This window comes from Papio anubis, chromosome 10 (genome assembly GCF_008728515.1).
Source record: "Papio anubis isolate 15944 chromosome 10, Panubis1.0, whole genome shotgun sequence".
In the NCBI taxonomy this organism is placed as follows: Eukaryota; Metazoa; Chordata; class Mammalia; order Primates; family Cercopithecidae; genus Papio; species Papio anubis.
In genome coordinates, this window is record NC_044985.1 from 22,334,336 (window position 1) to 22,357,427 (window position 23,092).

Sequence of the window (23,092 nt, forward strand, 5' to 3'; positions counted from 1 at the left end):
GTACCATTGATGTTTAGGGTTTAGGGGACTTAGGAGGGTATACGGGTTAAGCACAGTTCGATGTATGTCCACAACCCTCTTATTGATTTCTCTTAAGTCTTGTACAGGTCTGTATTCTCCACTATTAGGTTTTCGTACCGGCAACAATGGAGTATTCCAGGGTGAGTGACATGAGCGAAGGACCCCTTGGTCAAGGAGCCGGCGGATATGCAGGGCAATTCCTTTCTTGGCCTCTAGGGGCATCGGGTATTGGCGTACCTGCACGGGGTCTGCCCCAGGCTTAAGTTCAACAAATAAGGCAGGACGGTGTTTTGCTAGACCTAAGCCCCCCGTTTCCGCCCAAGCTTCTGGATATTGCTGGAGCCAGGTTGTTAGGTCCTGGTCAGGGGCCACTTGCTCCTGGTGGAGCCGGTACTCATCTTCTAGGGTTATAGTCAGGATGGACACAGGTCGATTGTGGGAGTTGGTCACGACAGGCCCCTCAGGGAGGAAATGGATCTGTGCTCCCATTTTAGTTAGCAGGTCTCTCCCCAGTAGGGGACAGGGGCTCTCAGGGATGACCAGGAAAGAATGGGTTACATTCTTGGCTCCGAGGTTTACTGTTCTTTGTGTTGTCCATGGGTATTTCTTAACTCCTGTGGCCCCTTGTACCCACGAGGACTTGGAGGATAATTTCCCATTAGTTTTAACTAAGACTGAGTGCTGTGCTCCCGTATCGACCAAGAACTGGACTGGGGACCCCTCCACTTGCAAAGTTACCCTAGGTTCGGGGAGGGGATCCGAACCCCGTCTTACCTAGTCTTCATCTTGAGTGACTAGTATGGGTGTAGACCTAGGGGGTCCCTGTCCTCGTTGCTTCTTTTTGGGGCAGTCTGTTACCCAGTGGCCAGCCTCCTTGCAGTAGGCACATTGGTCTTTTCTCAGATTATCATGCCTGGGGGGCCGCCTAGGTTGGGTGTACTCTGGCTGTAGATGCTCTTTCTGTACTACTGCTGCCAGGACCTTGGTCATTTTTTCAGTGGCCTTAAATTGCCTTTCCTCTGGAGTATCTCTGTTATTGTAAACCTGCTGGGCTATCTGAAGGAGGTCTTGAATCCGCTTTCCTTCCAAGTCTTCTAATTTCTGGAGTTTTCTTTTAATATCTGGGGCTGCCTGATTTACGAAAGACATTACAACAGCTGCATGACTTCCTGGAGCCTCTGGATCTATGGGGGTGTACTGTCTAAAAGCTTCCATTAATCTTTCTAAGTAGGTAGCTGGGCTCTCTGTCTTTCCCTGCAGAATAGAATATACTTTAGCCAAATTAGTGGGCTTGCGAGCAGCTGCCCGGAGACCTGCCATTAGAGTCTGGCGATAAAGGTGTAGCCGTCCCCTACCTTCTGCCGTGTTGTAGTCCCACGCCAGCCTGGTCAGAGGAAAGGTCGCGTTTATGAGGTCGGGGTTGGCAGTCGGTTGACTGTCGTCCCCCGGGACCAGCTTTCTAGCTTCTACCTGTATTCTCTCTCGCTCTTCCGTGGTAAACAAGATTCGGAGGAGCTGCTGACAATCATCCCAAGTGGGCTGGTGGGTGAACATGACACTATCCAGTAAAGCCAGTAAATCTTTGGGGTTGTCTGAAAACCGAGCACTCTGAGTCTTCCAGTTATACAGATCACTGGTGGAGAATGGCCGGTACTGGAGCCTGGGGATTCCTGTGTCATCTGGGGGTCCTATTTCCCGAAGGGGTAAAGCCACTGTGGAGTCAGGTGGCTGGGGGGGCTAGTCCGCGAAGTGCGCCCTCGCGTCCGCCCCGCCAGCCCTTCAAAGTTACTTTCCCTTTCAGCGGGCCCGTGTGTGTCGGCCGCCTCCCGTCCACCTGCTCCCTCCCGCGGCTCAGCCCGGGGGGTTGGAGCCTGGGGCCCGGAGGGGTACGGAGGGGGTTCTGCGAACAGTGGGTCCCTGCTGTCAGGTAGAACAGGATTGGGGGGGGGCAGTTGGTTGCTTGGATTTTAGTGGTCGAGCAACCAGTGCCTTACAGGATTCAGAGGCTAATTGGAAAGGGGACAGCCAAGGAGGCGGGTTTTCAACAAGGTCCTGCCATATGAGGATATATGGGATTTGATCTAAGTGGCCCGCACGCCCAGGTAGGAAAATCTTGGATTTTACCCTAGTGATGACAGCAAGTCGGAAGGTTCCTTCGGGTGGCCACCCCACATCAAAGGCAGGCCATTCGGAGCGACACAGAGTAATTAGCTTTCCTTTCCTGATTTCCATACCAAGATCATGGCCCCTTGCTCTAACTTCTTTGAAATAACTTGTAAGGAGAGACAGAGGAGTGCTCTGGGTATTACACATCCTGTAAAGATTTGTAGTCTCTTCCTGTAAAGGAATGTGGGTTAGAATCCCTGTAAAGGAAATCTGATCTGACTTATTAATGATATCTAGTCGCAGGCGCACTTCGGCAGCCTGGGAACCGGGGCAGTTCAGATCGCGAGCGTGCACCGGAAGCCGGAAGCCCGGGAACCGGGGCCGCAAGCCTGCACCGGAAGCCGGAAGCCCGGGAACTGGGGCCGCAAGCGCGCGCTGGAAGCCTGGGAACCGGGGCCGCAAGCGCGCACCAGAAGCGCAGTTCAGATCGCGAGCGCACACCGGAAGCCGGAAGCCCGGGAACCGGGGCCGCAAGCGCGCACCTGAAGCTGGAAGCCCGGGAACCAGGGCCGCAAGCGCGCACCGGAAGCCAGAAGCCCAGGAACCGGGGCCGCAAGCGCGCACCGGAAGCGCGGGTCAGATCATGAGCGCGCACCGGAAGCCCGGGAACCGGGGCCGCAAGCGCGCACCGGAAGCGCGGGTCAAAGTTAGCTGCCTGGGTCGCGATCGCACTCGGGCGACCCAGATCAAAGACAGCTGCTGCCCCGGGAACGGGGGCAGTTCAGATCGCAAGCGCGCACCGGAAGCCCAGGTCAGAGTTAGCTGCCTGGGTCGCGATTGCGCTTAGGCGACCCAGATCAAAGACAGCTGCTGCCCTGGGAACCGGGGCAGTTCAGATCGCAAGCGCGCACCGGAAGCCCAGGTCAGAGTTAGCTGCCTGGGTCACGATCGCGCTCGGGCGACCCAGATCAAAGACAGCTGCTGCCCCGGGAACCGGGGCAGTTCAGATCGCAATTTAGATCAGAGGAGAGCCAGGGGACGTCTCCCACCGGTCTCCACTGGCCGTCCTATAGTGCGTCCGCCAGGACTGTGCCAGCTCCAGTTTCAGACCTCACGAGTCACAGATTCAGATTCAGAACAGACACACAGACACAGACAGACAAACGGAGACAAGCCAGCTCACCTATCAGTAGATCGATCCTATCAGATCCGTTGACCAGGGGTCTGGTGGGCTTGGGGAATCCCGGACGGGCCCCCAGATGTTATGCCCAGACCGTTTGTTCCCCAAAGAAGACCACCAGAGTCCAGTGTCAAAGCCAAGCGGCAAGGATCTTTACTACAAGTTCGAACCTGGTCCCTCCATTCCACAGCATACAAGAGGGCCCCGAACAATGCGAGCGTTTGCTTTTTAGCCCGAAAGTTACAGGGGAACAAAGAAATTCTTTTGGTTCCCGTGCTTTCAGTAAAACCTTTTACGGCTGTCTCCTTATCGGAGACTTTCCAGGTGGTGTTTGTACTGGGCTCAGGGAGTTTGAGAGATATATGGCGATACGTGGTGGGATGGGAGGATGGGATGTGTTTGTACTAGGCTCAGGGAGTTTTGAGAGATATATGGCGATATGTGGTGGGATGGGAGGATGGGATGTGTTTGTACTAGGCTCAGGGAGTTTTGAGCGCGGGGCGGAGGAATGTGCCCAGCTCCTTTCAGTAGATTATGTTAGAATCATATGTAGGGAAGTGTCATTCCTGTACCTTTTGGGAATAATATTTGTTGATTTCTTTTAAGATATGCACATAAACTCTTAACTCCAGATAAGCCCATAGTTTTCCCTTTCTACATTTTATATGCCTAACTTTTTACAGCTATTATTTTTATAACTGGCTTCATTTCTTACTGCTGCAAACTACTGTTTTAAGGTAGAGCAACCATTTGATAAATACTTCTGCTCTACATATTCAAGTATTTACTGATTATTGCTAGTCACAGAACTCTTGGAATTATTAGCTCATCATCAGAAGAGCTAAGATGTCATTCATTATTTGTAAGATTTTTATTTTGAAATAAACGTGTTTGACAATAATTAGCTAAAAAATAAACAAACAAAAAAACCAAGTTTAATGAAAGCATGTGCTTATGAAGCTGCTATTCTGCTTTTAAAAATTTTCTATAGCATTGTTCATCAGCTCAAATAAGCAGACAGTGGGTGGTTAGATTGATAAGGGGTGGAGGGTTTACAGGATGGTTGCGGTAAAAGAACAAAGGAGTGAAATGTTAAGTATGCTTGCTAGAGGGTGTTTGAAGTGGTGATGCATTGTGGGTTTGAGGTTTGATAAGGAAGGAAGTGAAGCCATAATGGGAATAATGACTTAAATGGGAAGGGGCTAAGGAAGTATTGGTAATAAGAGATATTGAGGGATTAAATTGGTGACAGAACACGAATAAGGTCTGTTGTAAAAGATATACTGAGGTTTATTTTCAGAGTTGGTCAGGCTATTGTAGGTAATAAGTTTGTTTGGAAAAGACTGCTATAATATTATGTGGGTGAGATCATTCGGGAATGTCAAGGAATTTCATGCTGGTAGGTTGCAAGTCCACAGGGTACACTCATCCAAGGTGATGATAGAAATAGTGAAGAAAACTATGGAGGGAGACAAGTGCTGAAGTCCTCAATAAGGGAACCTAACTATTAATAGAAGAGGTGAGCCCATGATAGCCAGGGAGAAGAGGGGAAGAGGGTATTGCATTTGACTCACACAGTTGCCAGTTTTGCAAGAAGGCTGGAAAAGTGGTCTGGAAACAACATCAGGGAGTTGAAAGAACTCTAATTGCTCCATACTTCTTTGGTCTAGATCCTTCACAGGTGTAAGAAAAGAGTATTATTTGAGCAGTTCTGGTTTATCTGCTTTAATTAGGTATTTACCTCTTTGACCTTATTGTCATAATCTTTGTTTCACCAATGCCTGACCTATTTAGGTACTTAATAAATGTTTGTTCTGTAAATGCTAGACAAATTGAAATTGTGCCAGTGTCCTGGAATTCTAGAACAAAGAACATTGCTTAGACATTTAAAAAAGTGATTTGAAAACTAGTAAAAGAACTGTTACTTTAACACAGTTATATTTTCAAAGTATGGAATTAAGTACCATAACTATAATGAGACATGTTTGTGTTTACAGGCATAATACAGGAAATAAATTACGTAATTTTTTACATAAATAGGTGGATGACAGTTTCTTGATGGATTATAAAGGGTAGTTGGGATGTTTGGGAGAACATTCTTGATTTTTAGAAGTTGGCAGGAGGATATTGTGAAATTGATGCGTATCTTTTAGAACTTTCGACAATTATTACACCTCTGATGTCTGGCTGCTTTTTACTTTGTTGTTTCCTTTCATTGGAGCATTAGACTTTTGAGGACTGAATTGTAGCAGATTAATTTTGGGGCAAGATGGGTAAAGAAATCTTCAGTAATTTAAAGTAAAAAATTTCTGGCCGGACACGGTGGCTCACGCCTGTAATCCCAGCACTTTGGGAGATTGAGGCGGGAGGATCACGAGGTCAGGAGGGCGAGACCATCCTGGCTAACACGGTGAAACCCCGTCTCTACTAAAAATACAAAAGATTAGCTGGGTGTGGTGGTGAGCGCCTGTAGTCCCAGCTACTCGGGAGGCTGAGGCAGGAGAATGGTGTGAACCCAGGAAGCGAGCTTGTAGTGAGCCAAGATCGTGCCACTGCACTCCAGCCTGGACAACAGAGGGAGACTCTGTCTCAAAAAAAAAAAAAAATTCTGACCTAGGCCGGGGTGCAGTGGCTCATGCCTGTAATCCCAGCACTTTGGGAGGCTGAGGCAGGCAGATCACCTGAGGTCAGGAATTCAAGACCAGCCTGGTCAGCATGTGGTGCAACCCCGTCTCTACTAAAAATGCAAAAATTAGCTGGGTGTGGTGGCTCATGCCTGTAATCCCAGCTACTTGGGGGACTGAGGCAGGACAATCACTGGAACCTGGGATGCGGAGGTGGCAGTGAGCTGAGATCTAGCTGTTGCACTCCAGCCAAGGCTACAAGAGCAAAATTCTGTCTCAAAAAAAAAAAAAAAAAAAAATTCTGATTGCTAAATGAAGAAGGAAGAGAAATAATGAAGGCAAATGACTCTATTATGATTTTGTAAAAAGAAAAATAAGACTCAAAACCTTGGAAGTTGGGGAAGCTTTAATGAAATGTTTAGCCAAATTGTTCTGAAACAGAAGAGGTTGGGGAAGAATGAGAGAAGGGAGAGGGAGAGAACATAGCTTTTATTATAGATGAATGTTTTAGAACTAAGGTAAATTTGAAAAATGCCTAGAGTTAATATTAGTAGGTCCAGAAATGGCAACTAACTGTGCAGGAACTACCCTAAGTGCTTTATAGACCTTATCTCCTGTAATACTCAATATGACCTTTCTGAGTGAAGAATTATTCTCTTTCTGAAAATGAGAAAACTAAGGGCCGGAAAAGGAAAGTAACTTGTTCAAGGGTATAAAACCTAAGTTTTTGTTTAATTTACAAAGTTTTATACACAGACTTTACAGATATATTTCAGTGAGTTTCGAAGGAGGTATTTACCAGTGTAACAACAGCCAAATCAAGATATAGATCATTTCCATTACTCCAGAAAGTTCCCTCGAAGGTTACACAATTCGTAAGAGACATGTTCGACGTCAGTCTGTCTTCTTCCAGCTGCACCTCCACATTGCTCGTATTAAAAGGCAGATGAGAGCTGCTGGAGGTAATCATTGTGAGAAGAGCAGAGTTAATAGCTGGTATATACCTGATGGAGAGCCAAGCAATAAAAGTTTAAACAGCAAGACTAAAACCTCAAAAACTATATTTGGACAAATTTAACTCTGCTGTCCTTCATAGTTCCCAAGATTATTACTACTTTGTAAACAAGTTCTATCTTTGAGTTTTATATTGATACTCATGAATAATTTATTGAGTGCTTTCTGTCTACCAGACACTGTACTAGGTGTCTTCTCTACATTCCCATTCAATAATATGCCAGTCATTTGAGAGAATTACCATTTGTTATTCCCATGTTATATACAAGAAAACTGAGACCCAGAGACCTTACACTGCTTTGGGATCGAACCCAAGTCTGATATCAGAAACTAAACTTTTAACTGTGATGGTGTTCTCTGGATCATTCTGTAATGCTAAATTATTTTTGATGCTTTATTTTAGAAGGCATTAAATTATGTACTGTTCTGTAAACATCTAATTCTTTACTAGTGGTTGACTTCTTATCCAGTCAGCATGTCTTTGCTTACTGTCTGTCACGTTCTATACTAGGCAGTGGTTGCATAAAAATGGAAATATAGTGATCTCAAGGAGCTTAGCGTATTTGATGAATTGGAGAAGTCATAGTGTTTTCACTTAAAAATTCTGGATTCATTTGCTGGGCGTGGCAGCGGGCGCCTGTAGTCCCAGCTACTCGGGAGGCTGAGGCAGGAGAATGGCGTGAGCCCGGGAGGCGGAGTTTGCAGAGAGCCGAGATGGCGCCTGGGCGACTGAGCAAGACTCCGTTTCAAAAAAATAAATAAATAAATAAATTCTGGATTCAATTTCTGATTTCTTGGGCTTAAAAAAAAAAAAACTCTGTGACCTTTAGTAGTGTTGCTTTTCTGTGTTTCAGTTTCCCTATCTGTAGAACAGAAGTAAATACTTAACAGGTTTGTCTAGAGGATCGAATGAAATAATGTGTGTGAAGAATAAAGTTTAGGTGGGAGGATCACTTGAGCCCAGGAGTTCAGGACTGGCGTGGGCAACATAGTGTGAGCCCATCTCAAAACAGACATAAAATTACGCAGGTATGGCATGCGCCTGTAGTCCCAGCTACTTGGGAGGCTAAGGCAAGAGGATTGCTTGCCTGAGAGGTCAAGGCTGAAGTGAGCCATGATCACGTCACTGCACTCCAGCCTGAGTGACAGAGTGAGACTCTGTCAGAAAAATAAAATAAAAAATAAATTTTTTTAAAAAGTAAAGTTTTAATGTGTAAAGCAAACTCTTACAGATTATTGTACTATTAACTACAATACATTTGATTAATTCTATGTGGGTAGCATTTTTTGTGAAAGTCCCAGGTAGCTAAGGAGTAATTTTTACCCAGGAAAATGGTATAGGGCCAAAGGGTGGTTAGTGAAAGTTTTACAGAAGAGGTGACATTTAAGATTAAAATGCAATGTTGGTGCTTAAAGAGATAAGGTTATATTATCTGCCACTTATTAGTTGAAATATCCTTCTCCTCTATGAGCTGAATAAAAGAATTGTGTTACTATAGTTTATACACTAGAGCTTGAATTAAATTGACTAAAAATTTTGTTATATCAAAACTGTATATTTTTGTATTCCATAATGTTTTATAAAAGACTAATTATGCATAGGTAATTTCTGATTCCTTCTGTCTTTTAAGAACTTTAAGCCATTGCTGAAATTTGCAAAACTTTGTAGGCCAGTACTCAAGTAAATTTATTTTTAGAGACTGTAGTGAACTTGGAGGTACTGCTTTGGTATTACGAGTATTTGGATGATCCTGTTCCTTTTATCATGTTTGTGTTGCTTAAAAATACATACATACCTGCATACATACATGTACACAGACATACATTTGGTCACAACATTTGGTTTCAGCTATTTGTAATTTTTACCAAAAAAGGTATGGTCAGGTTTGCTATTTTGTTTATTTACTTAAGCACATTGGAAGTTGTAGAAGATTTTATCTGGAGGACCTCTGAGAGCTAGTTCAAATTATGAGGTCAGAGACTGTCTTTGTGTTGTCCTTCCTTACTTCCACATGGCCTACATTAGTGTAGGTTCCCCCAAAATACTCAAATGGGTCAATGAATAAGAAAGTGAACAAATGAATGAATGATTTTTTTTAAAAAAAGAAGAAGCTGTGCAAATTTCCTTTGTGAGTAGTCACCTGACTGCTAGTCTGGCCCATTGTAGTTTACTACCCTGTTTATATATTACTATAATTTAAAATCTTATCTCTTATAACTGTAGTTATAACTGTAGTTATAAACTGTGATGCTAACTGAATACAGTTGATTTTTTAAAATCCTAATACTGTGTAAGACTGTTAACATAGGTACAATGGGCTTCCTTTTTTCTTACATGCCTTGTTTATACAATATTATTAATACATAATAGAAAAAATTGTACTTGTCACAACTAGCATGCTATATAAATGTAGTTGTTTGCAAATGATGATTTTAAAAAATGGTTTCCAGAGATCCAGAATATCTTTAATATGTTATGCTGTAGAAAAAGTAGTCAGGTTCTGCAGTGACCTATAGTTTGTATTTTAAAAGAAGGTAATTGCAGTGTGAGGAAATTATTTGGTGATGTTGAGTAAATTTTACACTACAGTTTATGAATCTGTATTAACTTATGGTAGAACTGGACAGAACTTAGTAATTCTTGCCTCCAATTCTGTCTGTAGCCAGAAGCTCAATGATGTGCCAAAGAGTACATAGCCTGAACCATGAAATGGGTAGAAGTAGAATCCAGGTATCTCAGCACATGGACCCCAGAGCTTTTTTTTTTTTTTTTTTTTTTTTTTTCCTTTTTTACTATTGCCATGGAAAATGACATTATGCCTATATCTAGAAATATTGTTAGATGATTTCTTGCTTTTAATCTTTTCTTTGAAAATACATTAAAGCAACAGAAATGAAGTGATTTTGTGGGATTATATTGTGGTACACAGGGGTTCACTCTTAGTTTAATTTTCAGTTGTTTATTTTTTGTGGGAGAACCCAGGCAGTAAGTGACAAGGCAGCAGTAAACAGAGGCTCTAAATCTCCTCTTTTATAACAGCATGTGTTATTAGCTTTTAGGAATTACCAAGCAGAAAAAGAGTTGTTCCAAAAATATCTGGAAGTCTTTTGCCTACCCTTGTAAACTTTTCATATATCTATACAATGTAATTAAAACTACCTCCTTGCTTTCAGTGTTGGAGGATGTTGTGGATTTCAAAAGAGATTCCCTAACATTGGAATAAGACCCCCCAAAAAAGAAGTTGAAAGTAGTCCAGTTCCTCAGGATAGTACCCAAGTAAAATGGAAGACTTATTCAGAGATGGAGGACAAATGAGCAGCTGGGGAAATGGTGATGAGTTTTTTGTGTGTGTTAGTGAGGTTGATCGCTTCCTGGTTCAGCTTTCAGACTAGAACCAAGGTTCTTAATGTGAGATCCCAGGACCACCTGAGACTTCGTTAGAAATGCAAATTTGGGAACCTGACCCAGACCCATTGAACCCTTAACATCCAGACTGAAGCCCAGCATTTTGTTTAACCAGCCCTCGAAGGTTATTCTACTGCACACTTAACTTTGAGACTTACTAACCTAGAAAAACATAAGCCTTAAGGTCTACCATTGTTATCACTTAGAGTGGGGGACTGTTGGCTTTAGGACCACATGAAATTACCAGTATTCTGCTTTTGACATACAAAAATGTCAGTGTCATGTAATTCAACCTGATACAATTGACTGAAAAAACACTATAGAATAGCGATTTCTCTTATGACTGAAGGACCCAGGTAAGTAGACTATAAGGTAAATGAAGGTATTTGTTCATCTCCACCCTTTTTAAAAAAAACTGGGGTTCTGTGTAAATATATTACCAATGCCAATTACTTCAGTGTACCCATCCTCTCCTTCCTTTCCCCCAGCTCTGTTGGCTTCCCCCTTAAATAGAAATATATATAAGAAGAAGGAATATTTTTTCATGTCCTTAGCCAGTTTTTTTTTCTGAGGGTTCAGCTGTTGCCATTACTGCATCTTTAACCACCCACTCTTCTTGCCCCTGCAACATTCTTTTCAATAGCAGTGGTGTCCAGCTCTGCCACTTAGTCTAATCAGTCTGCTGAAAGACACAGCTGTTTCTGTTTCAGAGAGGAGCCTAAATTGACTAAAATTTAGTACAAATTTTAGTCAACTTTAAGTAAACTGGTTTTGAATAATTAAAACTACAAGACGGACTTTCTGTTTTCATGTGTAGGTCAAAATGAGCTATTCCATTAATTCTCTCAAAACGTGTAACCCCCTTCCTTTTTCATTTTATTTTTAAACCAACACTAAGTGTTGTGCTAGGCTTTGCCTTACAGAAATGAATAAAATAGAGACGATATTATACTTAGGTAATACTGCAGCCATGCACATAAACTTTATAGTAAAAGACAATAAATGAAGTAGGCTAGTGGGGGTGTATATTAGTCCATTTTCATGCTGCCAATAAAGACATACCCGAGACAGGGCAATTTACAAAAGAAAGGTTTAATTGGACTTACAGTTCCACATGGCTGGGGAAGCCTCACAATCGTGGCAGAAGGCACGTCTCACATGACAACAGACAAGAGAGCTTGTGCAGGGAAGTTCCTGTTTTTAAAACCATTAGATCTCATGAGAACATCACGCAAAACACCCACCCCCATGATTTAGTCATCTCCCACCAGGTCCCTCCCACAACACATGGGAATTATGGGAGCTACAAGATGAGATTTGTGTGGGGACCCAGAGCCAAACCATACCATTCTGCCCCTAGTCACTCCTAAATCTCGTATCTTCTTCACATTTCAAAATCAACCATGCCTTTCCAACTGGTTTTGAGTAGTTAACCCCCAAAGTCTCAACTCAGAAGTCCACAGTCCAAAGTCTCATCTGAGACAAGTCCCTTCCACCTATGAGCCTGTAAAATCAAAAGCAAGTTAGTTATCTCCTAGATACAGTGGGGGTACAGGCATTGGGTAAATATAGCTGTTTCAAATGGGAGAAATTGGCCAAAACAAAGGGGCTACAGGCCCCCATGCAAGTTCAAAATCCAGCAGGACAGTCAAATATTAAAGCTTCAAAATGATCTCCTTTGACTCCATGTCTTGAATCTGGGCCATGCTGATGCAGCATCCTATGGTCTCAAGCAGTTCTGCCCCTGTGGTTTTGCAGGGTACAGCCTCCCTCCTGACCGCTTTCAAAGGCTGGTGTTGAGTGTCTGCAGCTTTTCCAGGCGCACGGTACAAACTGTCAGTGGATCTACCATTTTGGGGTCTGGAGAGTGGTGGCCCTCTTCTCACAGCTCCACTAAGAGGTGACCCAGTAGGATTCTGTGGGGGGCAGGGGCGGGACTCTGACTCCACGTTTTCCTTCGTCACCACCCTAGCAGAGGTTCTCCATGAGAGCCCCACCCCTGCAGCACACTTTTGCCTGAGCATTCAGGGTTTTCTATATATCTTCTGAAATCTAAGCAGAGGTTCCCAAACTTCAATTCTTGACTTCTGTGCACCTGCAGGCTGAACACCACGTGGAAACTGCCAAGGCCTGGGGCTTCCACCCTCTGAGGTCACGGCCTGAGCTGTACCTTGACCCCCTTTAGTCACAGGTGGAGTGGCTGGGACCCAGGGCGCCAAGTCCCTAGACTGCATAGGGCAGAGGGACCCTGGGCCCAGCCCATTAAATCATTTTTTCCTTCTAAACCTCCAGCCCTGAGATGGGAGGGGCTGCTGCAAAGGTCTCTGACATGCCATGGAGACATTTTCCCCATTGTCTTGGAATTAACATTCGACTCCTCATTACTTAGGCAAATGTATGCAGCTGGTGTGAACTTCTCCTCAGAAAATGGGATTTTCTTTCCTATCACATTGTCAGGCTGCAAATTTTCCAAAGATTTATGCTCTGTTTCCCTTACAAAACTGAATGCCTTTAACAGCACCCAGGTCACCTCTTGAATGGCTTGCTGCTTAGAAATTTCTTCTGCCAGATACCCTAAGTCATCTCTCTCAACTTCAAAGTTCCACAGATCTCTAGGGCAGGGGCAGAATGCCGCCAGATCTTTGCTAAAAAGTAACAAGACCCACCTTTGCTGTAGTTCCTAACACTTTCCTCATCTCCATCTGAGACCACTTCAGCCTGGATTTCATTGTCCATATCATTATTAGCATTTTGGTCAAAGCTATTCAACATGTCTCTAGAGAATTCCAAACTTTCCCACATTTTCCTGTCTCCTTCTAAGCCCTCCAGACTGTTCCAGTCTCTGCCTGTTACCCAGTTCCAAAGCTGGTTCCACATTTTCGCGTGTCTTTTCAGCAGCACTCCACTCTACTGGTACCAATTTACTATATTAATCCCTTTTCACACTGCTGATAAAGACATACCTGAGACCGGGCAATTTGCAAAAGAAAGATTTACTTGGACTTACAGTTCCACATGGCTGGAGAAGCCTCACAATCATGGCAGAAGGCAAAACACATGTCTCGCATGGTGGCAGACAAGAGAAGAGAGCTTGTGCAGGGAAATTCCGGTTTTAAAAACCATCAGATCTCATGAGACTCATTCACTATCATGAGAACAGCATGAGAAAGACCCGCCCCCATGACTCAGTCATCCCCCACCGGGTTCTTCCCACAACACATAGGAACTATGGGAGCTGCAAGATCAGATTTGGATGGGAACACAGAGCCAAACTGTATCAGGGTGGTAGAAGTGTTTCACGTGAGCTGACTGGCAGTCAGTAACTGATTTGTTTTCCAGATAATTGACATACTGTGTTATATACTGCCTTTTTCCTACTTAATAGTGCTTTTTTGAAAAGAGAAGTTGTGGCTGGGCATAGTGGCTCACACCTGTAATCCCAGCACTTTGTGAGCCGGGATGATTGCTCAGAGCCAGAACTTTGAAACCAGCCTGGGTAACAGCAAGACCTGCATCAGTACTGAAAGTAGAAAAAACAAACAAAACAAAAAAACAATTAGCAAAGTATGGTGGCACATGGCTGTAGTCCCAGCTACTCAGGAGGCTGAGGCAGGAGGATCACTTGAGCCTGGGAAGTTGAGGCTGCAGTGAGCCTTGATTGTGCCACTGCCCTCCAGCCTGTTAGAATGAGAACCTGTCTCCAAAAAAAAAAAAAAGTTGTAATTGTATCAATTTTTGCGTTATGTAAGAGAGTAGAGAGAATAAGATATCATCCATTTTCACCTTCACTCCCAGTTTTATTGTGCTTGCTTTTACTTGTATAAGTGATTTCTGTAATGTTCTATATGTTCTTTATTAGCTCTAGATAGTATTACCTATGTTTCTGAATCATGGTCTTGTTCCTTTCCTTACTCCTTCAGTCTCACAATTTTAATTAGTTGTTAATTTTGCATCATCAAGGTATTTGCATTTTGTTCTGACTATAACTTTTTTTACTTTTTAAATCAGTTCTAATGATTTTTAAGTCTAGAAATAGATGATTATATGAATACTTACTATGGAACAAAGTGGAATGTCTCTACAGTATGAAATGTAATCCTCTGTACATGAAAATTTCATCAATTGAAAATTTTTCAAGTGGAAAGTTCTTGTGGATTCTCATCTGATTGTTGTTGTTTCCTACTCTTCCTCTGAGGTTATTCAGCTCTACTGTGTCTTCACTTCCGTGTTTTCTTCTTCATTTGGTTAAAGCTGTGGTCTTTAAAATTAGACATTAATGTAGAAGGAGGCACACAAAATAATTTAGAGGAGTATCAGGATTTATTAGAAATTAAATTATGTGTTAATTTTTATCTATAATTTTTAATTTTTATTTTGGTGTGTTTTACAATACATGTATTAATATAGTGATGTATATATTTTATAAAACTATACTGAGTATATTCAGATTTTTTTTTACTCATAAGGGTGTGCCATACAAAAAAATTTAGAGTTTAATTGGGTTCAGAATACATTTTAAATATAGGATGTCAGACTTTTCAAGTACGTGTTATCTGAAAATGTCCTTTATTTGGTCCTCATTCTTGAATAAATTTGAGTATGGATTTTTTTTTTTTTTTTTTTTTTTGGAGATGGAGTCTCGCTCTGTGACCCAGGCTGGAGTGCAGTGGCACAATCTTGGCTTACTGCAACCTCGGCCTCCTGGGTTCAAACAATTCTTCTATCTCAGCCTACCAAGTAGCTGGGACTACAGCACCTGCCACCACACCTGGCTAATGTTTGTGTTTTTAGTAGAGACAGGGTTTCGTCATGTTGGCCAGGCTGATCTCAAACACCTGACCTCAAGTGATCCACCTGTCTCGACTTCCCAAAGTGCAGAGATTACAGGCAGCAGCCATGGCACCGAACCTGAGTATGGAATTCTAAGTTTAGCTTTTGTTTTCTTAACAGCATTTACCTCTTGCCTTAATATAGTATTCAGATTTTAGTCTGACTTGTTCCTTTGTAGATAACATAGAAGTTTTAGGATTTTCTTTTTTTAATGGAATTTTGGAGTTTTATCCAGATGTGTCTAGGTATAGATCTTTTTTCAGTAATCATTCTTGGCAGTTGATGAGGCCTGTCTATGAACTTGTGTCTCCCTTCAGATTATGGAAATAATCTTGTGTTTTTCTCTTTATATATCTCTTGCTCCTAGTCGTACCTTCTTTAAGAGCACCTGTCAGGTCAATACTGGACCTCCCCAGTCTGACCCGCAGTTCCCTGATTTCTCATATTTCCTATATTTGTGTTTTTAATCTGTCTCCTTAGAAGTCGTCTTTATCTTTTATTTTCTACTCATGCATCAGTTATGACCATATTATTATTTATCTTGCACGTTAAACTTATTTTGTCATTTATTTTTAATCACGAAGTCTTTGTTTCTGACCACTTTTTCAAAGCAGCTTGTTCTTGTTTTATTCAATTGTACTTTATGAGAAATTTTTTAAAAGTATATCATTCAGTTCCCTGAATTGTCTCCATTTCTGTGAGAGTTCTTTGTTAATTTTTTTCTTCCCAAAACTAATAGATAAAAGAGAAGGTACAAAATGGGAAGAAAAAAAATTATCCTTGGCTTTCCGTTCATAGGATGAGGGACTGTGTTGCTAAAAGATGGTATCTGGCTGTCATGGTCTTCAGTGCAGTTGTGTAGATCTGTTTCCCCAGCATCCTCTTTCTTGAATGGAAAGGTTATGGACACATTTGGTATAAGTGGGCAAGGTGTCTCAACATGATGACTTCTCTGAAGTTGCATGCGTAAGTTGGGAACTGTCACACATGTCCAACTAAGGAGGGCTTTATTTTGTGTGGGAGGGTGCTCTAATACTATTTAATTTCTATTAGAAGTTATCTTTTCTCCTTTTTCTTCACATCTCATTCCTAATGTCTGCTATGGTATTGAGAGTTAGTCCAAGCTATATCCTGTTTGTGTCTCAGGAATTGGCACTCTCACAAGAAACATACCCAGACAGGTGGCCCTCTTCCTTTAGAGGGCAATTGTTGGCTTTGCCGTGATGGTAAAAGCTACAACTGCCACCCTTGGGGAAGGGTAGAGCCTCAGCTGTTTCATCTAGCCTAAATACTGTTTCTAAAATAATTACTCTGAGGCTTGCCTCTTGACCGTTTCCTGTTCTTTGTGTACGTGATGAAAGGTTAATTTTTCTTTGGGCCTCCTTAAAAGAAACACGGATACTTACAGTATCCTGGATTGTGATTTATCTCCCTTTATATATCTGCTAATTTATTGCCATTCCTCTGACTTGAATTTTTAAAAATGTCTGATCTACCAGTATCACACCCTTTCTTATTTTCTAACGTTGTTATTGGTTTTTTGGGTTTTTTTTTTTCTTTTTTTGTAAAAATTTGTTGTCATCTCATTGAGTATGGTGTTGGGAAATAAAAGAGATTGATAAATGTGTTCCTTTCACTGCCTTGAACTGTATACATTTTTCTCAAAGTTCCATCTTGGGTGCAATATATGACTCAGGTATCTAGAAATCAGAAAATTAATAGAAAAACTGTATACTATTGTCACATATGAATTGACAAGACGGTATGACTCCCTTTTGTTCTGGGTTTTTAAAACCAAGCATTGTCTGTTACTTACATTCTGGAAAGGACATGTCTTAAAGAATTTAGTGTAAGCTTGGACTCAAATCCAGTCAAGTGCTGCCAAATTTTAGTGCTAGGACTTTGAGTAGGTTACTTTGCATTTTTGCAACCTCGTTTACTTATCTGTAATATTGGCAGAGGCAGTTATTATCTTCCTCTTAGAGTTAATTTGAGAATCAATTAGATAAATACTTAAGTCTGGCATATTGAAAACCTTTAGAAAATATCTGTTCTCATTGTTTTTAAATTCCCTCTTTTCAGGAAAATGTTATTTATACATTTTAGATAGCCCCTTCCTTACAGGACAGATAAGTTTCTGCAAAGTTGACTGTGAAGCAGATTATTATAAAACAAATTTCAAAATAGTTCTCTTTATAATATCTGGGGAGAAAAATTATGAGTTGAAAGCTCTTGGTGAAGAAGTTTGTTAGTGGCTTGCTGGAATGAATAGCAAGTATACTTGCAGAGAGAAGTTAGCTACTAGAAATGGTTGTCCCTCTTAGGAAGCACCTGCTGAAATAGTAGAGCCCTTTGCATAATTGGGCTCATAGGAAGCCAATAAGTAATACCCATCTTGTATCATTTTTCTGTGTGTACTTCTATAAAGTTATAATGAATATGATGTATTCTTTATGGCCCTTTTGAATATGTTTTTGACCACCCCATTTCCATACTGTTCTTCATTGTTACCTTGGTCATAAATGAACTGTGTGTGTGTGTGTGTGTGTGTGTGTGTGTGTGTGTTTCTGGACTCTTTTTTTCTTTAATCAACTTCTCTGTTTTTCCACCAGTACCACTCTGTCTTAATTACAGTTGCTGTATTTTAGGTTTATGTTTTCTACTTCTAAGTCTTTCAACTTTGTTGTTCATGATTGCTTTGGTATTCTTGATCCATTTGCATTTCCATGTAAGTTTTAGAATCAACTTGTCAGTTTCCACAAAAAGCAGCATTGGGATTTTTATTGTTATTACACTGAGTTTATATGTTAGTCTGAAAATATATACTTTTTTTAAACTTTTAAGTTCAGGGGTACATGTGCAGGTGTGTTATATAGGTAAACTCCTGTCATGAGGGTTTGTTGTACAGATTATTTCGTTACTCAGGTATTAGTCTAGTACCCATTAGTTATTTTTCCTAATCCTCTCCCTCCTCCCACTAATAGGCCCCAGTGTGTTGTTTCTTGCTATGTGTCCATGTGTTTCCATCTTTTAGCTGCCACTTATAAGTGAGAACCTGTGGTATTTGGTTTTCTGTTCATGTGTTAGTTTGCTAAGGATAATGACCTCCAGCTCCATCCATGTTCCTGCAAAGGATGTGATCTCGTTCTTTTATATGGCTGTGTAGTATTCTGTGATGTACTACCTTTTTTTAATCCAGTCTACCACTGATGGCATTTAAATTGATTCTGTGTCTTTATTGTGATAGTGCCGAGGTGAACATATGTGTGCATGTGTCTTTATGACAGAATTATTTATATTCTTTTGATATATATCCCAATAATGGGATTGCTGGGTCAAATGGTAGTTATGTTTTTAGGTCTTTGAGGAATCGCCGTACTGTTTTCTACAATGGTTGAAGTCAGTCTGAATATATTAAAATCGATGTCTTTACAATAATGAATTTTCTAATTCATGAATACTATATATCCCTTCATCAGTTTACCTTATCTATACTTTCTCTTAATATCTTTTGTAGTTTTCAGTGCAAAGATTGCATCCTTCATTAGATTTATTTCTAGGAAGTAGACTTTTAAATTATACTTCGGTATCTTTTAAAATTTTTGTTTTCTGATTGTTGCTAACATAAAAATATAATGGATTTTTATATGCTGACTTTGTATACAGCATCCTTGACAAACTTCATTGTTACTCCTGTTAGTTTGTCTGACTCAAGCATGTTATCTGTGAATGGTGACCATTTTCTTTATGCCTTTCCAATTCTTATGCTTTTATTTATTTATTTTTACCTTAAGGTACTGGATAGGACCTCTAATACAATTTGAATGGAAGTGGTAATAGTAGTCTTGTCTCATTACCATTTCTCAGGGAAACCTTACTGTAGGGTGTGTGTGTGTGTGTGTGTGTGTGTGTGTGTGTGTGTAAGACACTTTTAAAATTAAGGATTTATTCCTAGTGTGTAGCATTTTCATCCTGAATGGGTATTGAATTTTATCAAATGCTTTTTCTGCAACTATCAAAGTGATCTTTTCCTTCCTTTTTCTGTTAATGGGATAAATTACATTAATAAATTCTAATGTTTAATCTAGTCTAACAGTTGGAGTATTTTGGCTTATGTATAAAAATGTAATTATAAATAATATAATTATATATTTATTTACAATCTTTTTTCTCTCCTTTTTAAAATCTATTTTATTTTTAGTTATGCTGTCTTTTCTTGTAGTGGTTACTGTAGAGATTACGGTGTACTTCATGGAGTAACTTGAGCTACTACCAAGCATTATTTTTGCCCCACTTCCCCAAGAATGCTAAAACCTTACTTAGAATACCTTTTTCCCTATAAAGAACACTTTTTACTCCATTTATCCCTCATGGTTTTTACATTACTGTTGGCATGCATTTTAATTCTATTTATATTTAAGCCCCAAGACATTACAATTTTTCGTTGGCCAGTTTTGGAAAATTCTTACTTATCTCTTCAAATATTGCTTCTCTCTTTTGCTTCTGTGACTCCACTAAATAGGTGTTAGACTCTTGCACTGTGTCTCACGTTTGCCTTTGGCTCTTTGTAATACTTATATTTTTTTCTCTGGTTTAGTGAAAATATCTTCATTGATCTTTTAAAAAGTTTTCTAGTCTTACTTTTTGCTGTTTAGTCTATTCAACTTATATTAAGTAATTTCAGTTATTTTCCAGTTCTAGAATTTCCATTTGATTATTTTTAAATGAAATTATTAGTAAAACTCCGTTGCCTGTTTTTTTTTTTTTTTTTTCCTCCTAGCTTTGATTCATAAGCATCTGTTTTTTGGCAGCCTGATAATTTTTGATTGAATAACTGTAAAAATTGGGAAGGCTCCAGATGATAATCTTCTTTTAGACAGGATTTATTATTTCTTTTCTTAGACATGTTAGTGTGGGAGCTGATAGCTTTTATCCAGTCAGGGATTAAAGTGAATCAAGACTGTTTTAAGGCTATTTGTACATTTGATTTGTCTTCATACAGTCTAGCTTTACTTTACAGGTGTTTCAATTTAGTCTTAAATTCTTGGGACACTGTGGCAAATCTGAACTCTAATCCTTGTCTCGTTTGCAGTGTAAGATGTCTGAAAACTTTGCTGCTTGAATTACTGTTGCATGCAAAGTCAGCATTTGGCCGAAGTCTTAAAGAACACCTCACCAGGATCTTAACCCCTTGGGTATCCTATTTTATCTCCAGCGCCATGAGGCCAACAGAATCTTTGTTGATAGTTTCATCCCATGGCAGTGGCTCTGTCTGGGTAAAGTATGGATTCTCACTCTTGCATTGTGGTTACAATCCGCAAATATTCTTGAGGAGAAAAGTGGTGGTAGTCTGTCAGCCCAATTTATTTATTTTTATTTTTGTTCGCTTTTTTTTTTTTTTTTTTTTTGAGATGGAGTCTTGCTCTGTTACTCAGGCTGTAGTGCAGTGGCATGATCTCGGCTCACTGCAAGCTCTGCCTCCCGGGTTCACACCATTCTTCTGCCTCAGCCTCCTGAGTAGCTGGGACTACAGGCGCCCGCCACCACACCCAGCTAATTTTGTTTTTGTTTTTGTTTTTGTTTTTTATTTTTAGCAGAGATGGGGTTTTACAGTGTTAGCCAGGATGGTCTCGATCTCCTGACCTCGTGATCCGCCCTCCTCGGCCTCCCAGAGTGCAGCATGAGCCACCGTGCCTGGCCTTGTTTTCGTTTTTTACTTCTGTGATGACTTGAAATGTCAGCCCATCTTTAGGTTGTTCTCCTTTCTCTGGAATCTTGTGACCTTTTGTCCTGATTGCTTGAGCAGCTCTAGATACCTTTAAACATACTTATTTTTATTCGAGTTTTTCTATTTCTCAGCAGAATTTACTTTACCTGCCAGTTATTCCATTATCCCCAGAAGCAGAACATCTCATGATAGCCTCTAAGTACTTTTCTCATACGTTGTTTTGATCATTACCAGCCTTATCTCTCCTGCCCATCTTTACCGTCAACTGTCATCAGTAAAGTTTTACTTACTGTTTCTATTCAGTACTCACGTTGTGGTAAGAGTGTGTATATGTATAAAATTTCCTATTATCCACTCAACAACCATAGGGCAATGAGGTGCTATAATAATTTAATAAACAGAGGAGAGGCCCAGTATCTATAAGATCACAGAATTCATGGCAAAGCACTGATTCACACTGATCTCAGTATATAACTCTTGCTATTAAAATCTATGCTGTTGTTTGTGGTCTTCCTATAATCTTGTTTGCTTCCTATAGAATACAGCTCAGGAAATATCTTCAGGACATTCTTGCTGTCCTGAAGTGCTTCATTATCACTCTGTACAGTTCTCTCTCATATTATCATATTCAAAATATCTCAGTGTCTGTATCCTCTACTGTGTTATAGTTTTTGCCAAGAATAGGGAATGTGTTTTGTCTTTGTACCCCAGGGTTCATTAGTGCATGATATATCTAAGCATATAATAAATGTTTATTATATTTCCCTAAAGTCATTGTATACTTAATTTGAATGGATTTAAGAAATGTGTGTGTGTATTACTATTTTATCACCTTTATAAACACTTATTAGAATCTAATTATACTCCCTGGTAACAGTCGTAGCAAAACTGTTGAACTATATGTTAAGTTACATATTATATTAACTCTTTTTCATCATGTATATAAAGTTGTTTTGACCTCAGGCAGTATTTTGTTATGACATCCTGAAGCAGTTCAGAGGACTTTTAGCATAAATATGGTGGTATTTCAAAATTGTAAAGTAATTTACCATTTGTTAATTGTAGAATTAATAAACAAAAATGCTATGTGTGTAATTAAATCACAGTTGATTAAGCTACCTCCTAGAAGATGAATGAGCTGATTGCAGATAACAATGAAAGACATAGCTCATAAACATCAGTCTCATTTTATAACTGTATAAAATTTTGATAATACTCTTTAGACAGCATGATTTTTTTTAACCCTACTTTCCTGGGTAATTTATATATTTTATTGGTCTAGAAGCCTGATAGCTAACACACTTGATATACTGCACAGTTGAAGACATTTGTTAAAGAAACTTAATAGTTTTTCCTTTGGGTGATTAAAAATAACAATTAGTACTTTATTCTCTATTAGTGGCTAATTTGGACTCAATAGTTACAGAAGATGTTTTATCGAGTTGACCCTCTGTATCCACCGATTCCGCATCTGAGGATCCAACCAACTGTGGATCAAAAATATTTGGGAAAAAAAAATTAACAATACAACAATTTAAAAAATTCAAATAAAGCAGCACAGTATAACAACTATTTACATAGTATTTACATTGTATTAGGTGCTAAGTAATCTAGAGATGATTTAAAGATACCAGAGGATATGTGTACATCAAATACAGTTATTATGCCATTTTATATAAGGGACTTGAACATCTGTGAATTTTGGTATCCATGGGAGTCCTGGAATCAGTCTCCCATGGATTGTTGTAAACAAAGGGACAACTTTGATTACTTTTCAATCACAAAAGAAATGTGTATATATTTGCATATGGACATGTATGTGCAGGTACTTTTTAAAAATGAGGTAAAATTCATACAAAATTTATCATTTTTTTAAAATAAAAAGTACAGTTCAGTAGTGGCTTAGTACATTGACAGTGTTGTGCAACTAGCATCTCTGTCTAGTTCCAGAACACTTTTATCAGTCCCAGAGGAAACTCCATAACCAATTACTTACCGTTTCCCCCTCCTGACAGGCCCTAACAACTACTTATCTGCTTTTTGTATGTATGGATCTGCCCAGTATTTAATACAATGTGGCCTTTTGTGCCTATCTTCTTCACTTAGCATAATGTTTTGAAGATTCATTCATGTTGTAGCATGCATCAATACTTTATTTCTTTTTATGACTACATATTATTTCA

At 40.1% G+C, this 23,092-nt stretch overlaps 2 protein-coding genes across 6 annotated transcripts in view; both read left to right on the forward strand.

The window, feature by feature from the left end:
* The window catches only part of SPOPL (speckle type BTB/POZ protein like), a 74,153-nt gene that overhangs the window by 18,924 nt on the left and 32,137 nt on the right, over nt 1–23,092 (forward strand). Inside the window, exon 1 of one of the 5 annotated variants that reach the window (XM_009182137.4) lies at nt 8,123–9,074. The exons of the other annotated variants lie outside the window; for them this stretch is intronic. The gene's annotated coding sequence lies outside the window, so the exon portion shown is untranslated. Of the gene's footprint in view, nt 1–8,122; nt 9,075–23,092 lie in introns of those variants that run through there. 5 annotated transcript variants of the gene reach the window in all.
* On the forward strand, nt 1,622–3,273 carry LOC116269146 (uncharacterized protein FLJ40521-like). The gene has a single exon (XM_031651197.1). It carries the CDS (start codon nt 2,414–2,416, stop codon nt 2,972–2,974), a length of 561 nt encoding a protein of 186 aa, XP_031507057.1. The 5' UTR covers nt 1,622–2,413; the 3' UTR covers nt 2,975–3,273.

Bases quoted from the DNA above. Each gene is read 5' to 3' on its own strand.
- LOC116269146 (XM_031651197.1), top strand. From the start codon at position 2,414: ATGATATCTAGTCGCAGGCGCACTTCGGCAGCCTGGGAACCGGGGCAG.